Below are 6,522 nucleotides of genomic sequence, written 5' to 3'. Positions count from 1 at the left end.
TGCACTAACATCGGCTGCATTGACCCGATGTTTGTTCTAGGACTAGTAGTGCTTAAATGCACATGTTATGTTAGTATGTAACTTACTCCTGGATTACTTTAAGTTGATCATTTTGTTGCATGGAATTACTTGGCACCAGAAGAACGCCGTCAAGGATTTTAACATTTTTGACAGCATCACTACTCTAGACAATTTGGGTTTGAGTAAAGACATAGGTTGGTAAATCGATCTGAGCCACTGAATCTTCCTCTTGACTTGTACTCACTTTTACCATGAAGTTGTCTTGCTCGTTTTGTCCTAGGAGAGACATCATGCCATACCGTTGCAAATTCTGCCGTGCTGAATCCAACGGGAATCTAATTGCACAGCGTCTGAAATTAAGCTGCCGAATCCATTTCTTTATCGTTCCTATAGTACTCGAAGGAACATGCAAGACCGGATACCGTTCCGTTCCGTTCCGGACCCGAGATTCCAAAATTTCCAGCGCCCAAACTCCGGGCGTCCGCCTCCCCTCCTTCCCCTATTTTTACCCCGCCCTTCGACCTCCCATCCTTCATCTCCAATACACACCAACCAACAGAGCAAATAGAAGAACAAAGCACCACGTAGCCGTAGCGACAGAGAGAGATCCAAGTGCCTTCCGCCACCTAGCACCAACATCACATACACGAACATGGCACGCTGGGCCATTGCCATCCACGGCGGCGCGGGCGTGGACCCCAACCTGCCGGAGCACCGCCAGGAGGAGGCCAAGCGGGTGCTGGCCCGGTGCCTGCAGGTCGGCGTGGACCTGCTCCGGGCTGGCGCCACGGCGCTGGACGTCGTGGAGGCCGTGGTGCGCGAGCTGGAGACGGACCCCTGCTTCAACTCCGGCCGGGGCTCCGCGCTCACCCGCGCCGGCACCGTCGAGATGGAAGCCAGCATCATGGACGGCAACGGCCGCCGCTGCGGCGCCGTCTCGGGCGTCTCTACAGTTAGAAACCCGGTCTCCCTCGCCCGGCGCGTCATGGACAAGTCCCCCCACTCCTACCTCGCCTTCGACGGCGCCGAGGATTTCGCCCGCGAGCTGGTAATTAACCCTACCTGATTACCCTCCGTTAATTCTGCTTCCTACTCCCAAAAAATGCACCCCACTCCATAAAGGAAACCATAAACTGGCTGCATGGCGACCTAATCAACACATATGAGGAAGGTAATTAATTAACATTTTAAAATTGGAAAGTTCACGTGACGGAACGGACGGAGTAGTATGGCATGCAGCTCTTGGAAAGGGTCCTTGAGGTGCACTTGACACGTGTAGATGACGTGTGGGGCACCGTGGTGCGGTACACCATGAGTGCACAGCTGCATGCAGCCAGCTTGCACGGGAAGGAGCTTCCCTTCAAGACACGGATTTTCATTTGGGTAAACCTGCATGCATATAGATATAGCTTATCTATGATAGCTTTTCGTGCTCCCGCCGAAAATACAGTAAGACACAGCTTGCTCAGCACAGCAAGTTAAGAAAATGCACGTGCGTGTCTCCCTTTCGTCCCCTGCTCGTTGGAGAATTGTGTGGACCAAGAAGCATAAGCTGATTTCACATCCAGCTGAAAGCAACAGCAACGTAACCTGACTACCAAGCGCCACATCCGCCGATTAGTTGGTACAGACGTACAGTAGTGTAATTACTTGTTTAGTGCGCGGTAAAAATAAAGTAGGCCAGTGCAAAATTTTCACGATATTTCCATGCCACTCCAACTTAAATTTGTCCTCTACTAGGAGTACGTATTAAAATTCTACAAAGCGTAAAAGTTTTCAAGTCAAGATCGTGCAGCTAGCTAGCAGCCGCACAAAGGAATCCATCTTGTCGCATGCAGGAAAGAAAATGGTTCGATGCATGTGTACGATTTTTTTTTGTAGCTGGCACCATTTTTCATTACTTCAAACAAACTTAATACTACTTAGTTAATCAAAGTAAACAGTAGAAGGCCATACGCAAGAAGCAGTCGCAAAAAAGGAGTGTCGTGCCGGATCCATTAACCTAAGATGGCTAGCGGCTGTGCGTGCACTGTTCTCGTCTGTTCCTGCCGCCAAAACTTGTGCACGGCATCGCCTCCTCCCGGAAAAAGTCCATTTTAAACCTTAAACTTGTAGAGGTCCGGCGGAAGAAACCCCCAAGTCAAAATCCCGGTCGATTGAACCCTGAACTCTGTAATCCCAGTCTAAATCAAACCCTGACATCATTTGAACCGGGATTCGTCTGATGGGCCGGCCCGCTAAATTATTTTTCCCTTCAATAACAACAATTCCAAAAGGGGGAGCTCCTATACAGCGATGTACGCGCCGGTTCGCGGCGCTGGCGCCCGCAGAGACGCGAACTGGGCCGGCCCAGCAAGCTGCTGAGAAGCAAAACAACGAAGGAAAAATTCCACGTTAATTCGGGAGAAGCAGGAATCGAACTCATCACGTCCAATTAAATGACCATAAGGGTTAACCACTGGACCAGCCTCAGTCTAAAAATTACTGGAGGAAAACACGCCTCTTTAACCGTCCCAACAGTACAAACATTAAATATATGCTATTATTTAATGCCCCCTATAAATTCTTTGAATAAAGGAAACATCAATTTGAAAAGGCATTCGTATAATCCATGAATTGAAAGGAAAAGTTCACAAAAATGGAAAAAGTTCGTGAATTCGAAAAAAGTTCATCGAATTTGAAAACATTTTTGGAAATTCAAAGAATACTCGCGCGAAAATACACTTCAAAAAAAAGTTCGGAGCATCGTGCACACACTGGAACATCGTAACTTTCGCTGGGCCGGTTCCTGGTACTCGCGCCAAAAAAGCAAAAAAAACTGTAGCGTTTTTTTTAAAACATTTTTGGAAAAAGCTCATGAATTACAGAAAAGTTCATTTGTTTTGAAAAAATAATCGATTTTGAAAAACAGTATGTATCAAACTGCTTTTGAACATTTGCAAATATTCTTCATTGAAGATTTTGTAATATCCATTGAAAATTTTCTTAATATACAATGAATATTTAAATTATACACAATGAACATTTTTAAATATATGATGACCATTTTTAAATACACGTTAAATATTTGGGTAATATACCACTGAACAAAATTCAAAAACATAGCGAACAATTTATATTCATTGAGAAATTTCTAATATACAATGAACATTTTATAATGCATGATGAATTTTTTTGTAATATAAATAGGAAAATGATCCGATGGAAATAAAAAAAGAAATCATAAAAAAGAAAAAAGAAAAGAATATAAATACAAAATAAAAAAGAAAAACGAAAAGAAAGCATAACCACTAAAGAAAAACCAAAAAGAAAAAACAAATAACGAACGAAAAATGGAAGCAACAAGGCGCAGCACGCGCTGCGGTGAACTGGGCCGGCCCATCCAGCGCAGCGAGCGTTTCCTCCGCAATCCCGGTCCACGTCAGCAATCCCTGTTTGGGAAATTATCCGAAGGTCCGATTTAGACCGGGATTGCAGAGTTCAGGGTTCAATCGACCGGGATTTTGACTTGAGGGTTCATTCCGCTGGACCTCTACAAGTTCAAGGTTTAAAATGGACTTTTTCCCCTCCTCCCTGTGCACCACTCGTGCCGTGTGGTTGGCACCCATCGGCCGCGCCGGGACCAGGCCACTTACTCCCCGTCCGACGAATCCGTCGTCCGTACATGGTCCACCACCCCGACCATCGAGTGACAGCAACGGGATCTGATTCCTACAGAATCCGGCGCTTTCCCTCCAGATCTGCCTAAAGGAATCTGCGATCTTTATATGCACCCAGAGTTAATTAGGATTAAAAACAAATTGATTTTTGGATGTGTTGATCTGATTTTGATGTGTTTGCAGGGCCTTGAGGTTGTGGACAATAGCTACTTCATCACGGAGGAGAACATCGGCATGCTCAAGCTCGCCAAGGAGGCCAACAGTATCCTCTTCGACTACCGCATCCCGCTGGCCGGCGCCGACACGTGCAGCGCGCTGGCCGCAGCCTCCGAGAATCACAATAACAACGGCATGGTGATGAACGGGCTGCCCATCAGCATCTACGCGCCGGAGACGGTGGGCTGCGCGGTGGTGGACTCTAACGGCTTCACGGCGGCGGCGACGTCCACAGGAGGGCTGATGAACAAGATGACAGGACGCATCGGCGACTCGCCCCTCATCGGCGCCGGCACCTACGCGTGCGGTCTCTGCGCCGTGTCGTGCACGGGCGAGGGCGAGGCCATCATCCGCTCCACCCTGGCGCGAGACGTGGCGGCCGTCATGGAGTACAAGGGGCTGCCTCTGCAGGAGGCCGTGGATTTCTGCGTCAAGGAGCGGCTCGACGAGGGCTTCGCGGGGCTCATCGCCGTGTCTGGCACCGGCGAGGTGGCGTACGGGTTCAACTGCACCGGCATGTTCAGGGGCTGCGCCACCGAGGACGGCTTCATGGAGGTCGGCATCTGGGAGTGAAGCGCGTGCGCTGGCCAGAACTCTGAAGATAGTGTGCGTGCGTTCGTGTGTCTGCATTTGGGCATCCTGCAATTGCCATGTGGTTCCAGTCTGGGATCCTGATTTAGTAGCAGTAGTAGTGGATCGGGGATTGGAGATTGGGAGGAATAATTATGATGATGACGATTGTGATGGCCGTGGAAAATAATAATGTGAAAAGTTCTATGGCTTCTGAAATTACCTGCCTTGGTCAGTTCTCACTCGTTCTGAAAACTTCTTCAGTCTAAGAACTTGTGTTACGCGCAGTCTGGAGCGGTGGCTTGAAACTGAGCCATTTTTTGAATTATTTTTCTAGCTAAAAATATTATAAAAACAAAACAGTGAATTCCTAGCATGAGATTCTTCTTGTGCTCTGTAGCAAACGAACGAGAGTGAGACTACTTCTTTTCAGCGAGAGCTTGGCCGAATTTTATGTGTTAGCAAATTAACTTTCCGGCCTGTGTACTGTTCATATGAAAAAGGCTTGGTAGGCCCACCGTTTGCTGGTCACCCAAGAAAATGATACTCCCTCCGTTTCATAAAAGTGTATATAGATTTTCTGAAAATTCAAGCTTAACAAACTTTGACGAAGTTTATGGAGAACACTATCTATATCTACAGTATCAAACATATACAATATGAACATTCAACTCACGATGTATCCGATGATATGTACTCCCTCCGTCTCAGTTTACAAGTCCTACGCGTATACCTAGGTTGCCAATTTGACCATCCTAATATAAACTATATAACACAAAAATTATATCTTTAGAAAATAGAACATCTGAAGTTTATATTGGTATATTTTTTGTAATATATGACTTGTATTAGGTTGATCAAATTGACGACCTAGGGGTACGCGCATGCCCTGTAAATTGAGAAAGAGGGAGTATTTTGTATTGTAGGTGTCAATATTTTTTCTCTCTAAACATGGTAAAAATGTGACTTTAAGAAAAAAACTATAAGCAATACATTATGAAATGGAGGGGTAAGACGTCGGTTTCTTCTCTATTTTTTGGTGATAAAAGATTATAGTTTCCTCGTTTAAAAAAAGTGCAGCAAAAACTGTCCATGTATTTTATTTTATATGGATTAACTAAAGAATAAATCGATGGAATAATACGAGGGTTAAGTTAGGATGGATGCCTAAACCCCTTCAGTGACAAGCTTGCAGGGCCGGCCCTGGGGCATGGGCGACGGGGCGACGGCCCAGGGCCCAGGCGAAGGGGGGGCACATGATGGAGTATATACATATACTATAGCCCAGCAAAAAGCAAGTAAAAAATTACAAAAGAATTAAAGAAAAAATAGGATGGGCTAGGCGGCCCAGATATAGCTAGCTAGCGATCGCTGATGGATACGCGAAGGCGAAGCGGCGCCGTGACTCACGCTCGTTTTGACGTTTCCTTCGTAGGTTCGTCGCCCGCGCCCGCCTGTCGGCCTTCTCGCTCGCTCGGCGCCTTGCCCCTTGGCCCTTGCCGCCTCGCCGCCTCGCCGTCCCCGCCACACAGCAGTCCGGCAGGCAGGCGTCAGCCCGGCCATCCGGCATCCGGCACCACGGCAATACGACAATACCTATACAAGTACGCATCCGACTGGACGTCAAAAAGTACGCATCCATGTTCCTGTCCATCCCCAAACCTCAATTTAACAATCTCAGTAGATTATTTATTCTTTATTTAGTATGTACGTATTCTAATCCAATCTATCAATTTTTTGTCATTCTATGTAACATGTCTAGGGTTCCAATCATCCAATCTATAAATTCCTAATTCTTTGTATGCTCTTTTGATCTTTTCTTCATGATTTTAGAACATTAGCCTACCATGTTACCTAAGAAGAACTGAAGTATTATTGTTGTCGATGGAGTAGTCTAATTTCGTTCTTATTTAAGGTAATCATGTCATGTTAGTTTCATTTTGCGATCTTTTTAGTACCATTGTTTTTTATGGAGTCGGTTCGAGTTTGGTTATTATTGTTTTCGATGGAGTCATTTGAATTATTATACTCATATTTTAAACTAAAGATGTGTGAT

The 6,522-nt window shown here is 46.0% G+C and overlaps 1 protein-coding gene across 1 annotated transcript; it reads left to right on the top strand.

Moving 5' to 3' along the window:
* Nucleotides 1-545: 545 nt before the first annotated feature.
* Nucleotides 546-4,688, top strand: LOC123047095 (probable isoaspartyl peptidase/L-asparaginase 2). The gene is made up of 2 exons (XM_044470585.1): nt 546-1,069; nt 3,864-4,688. Exons 1-2 carry the CDS (start codon nt 674-676, stop codon nt 4,467-4,469), a joined length of 1,002 nt encoding a protein of 333 aa, XP_044326520.1. The 5' UTR covers nt 546-673; the 3' UTR covers nt 4,470-4,688.
* Nucleotides 4,689-6,522: the final 1,834 nt, after the last annotated feature.

Source organism: Triticum aestivum, chromosome 2B (genome assembly GCF_018294505.1).
Source record: "Triticum aestivum cultivar Chinese Spring chromosome 2B, IWGSC CS RefSeq v2.1, whole genome shotgun sequence".
Taxonomy (NCBI): domain Eukaryota; kingdom Viridiplantae; phylum Streptophyta; class Magnoliopsida; order Poales; family Poaceae; genus Triticum; species Triticum aestivum.
This window is presented reverse-complemented; position numbering and strand designations above follow the sequence as displayed.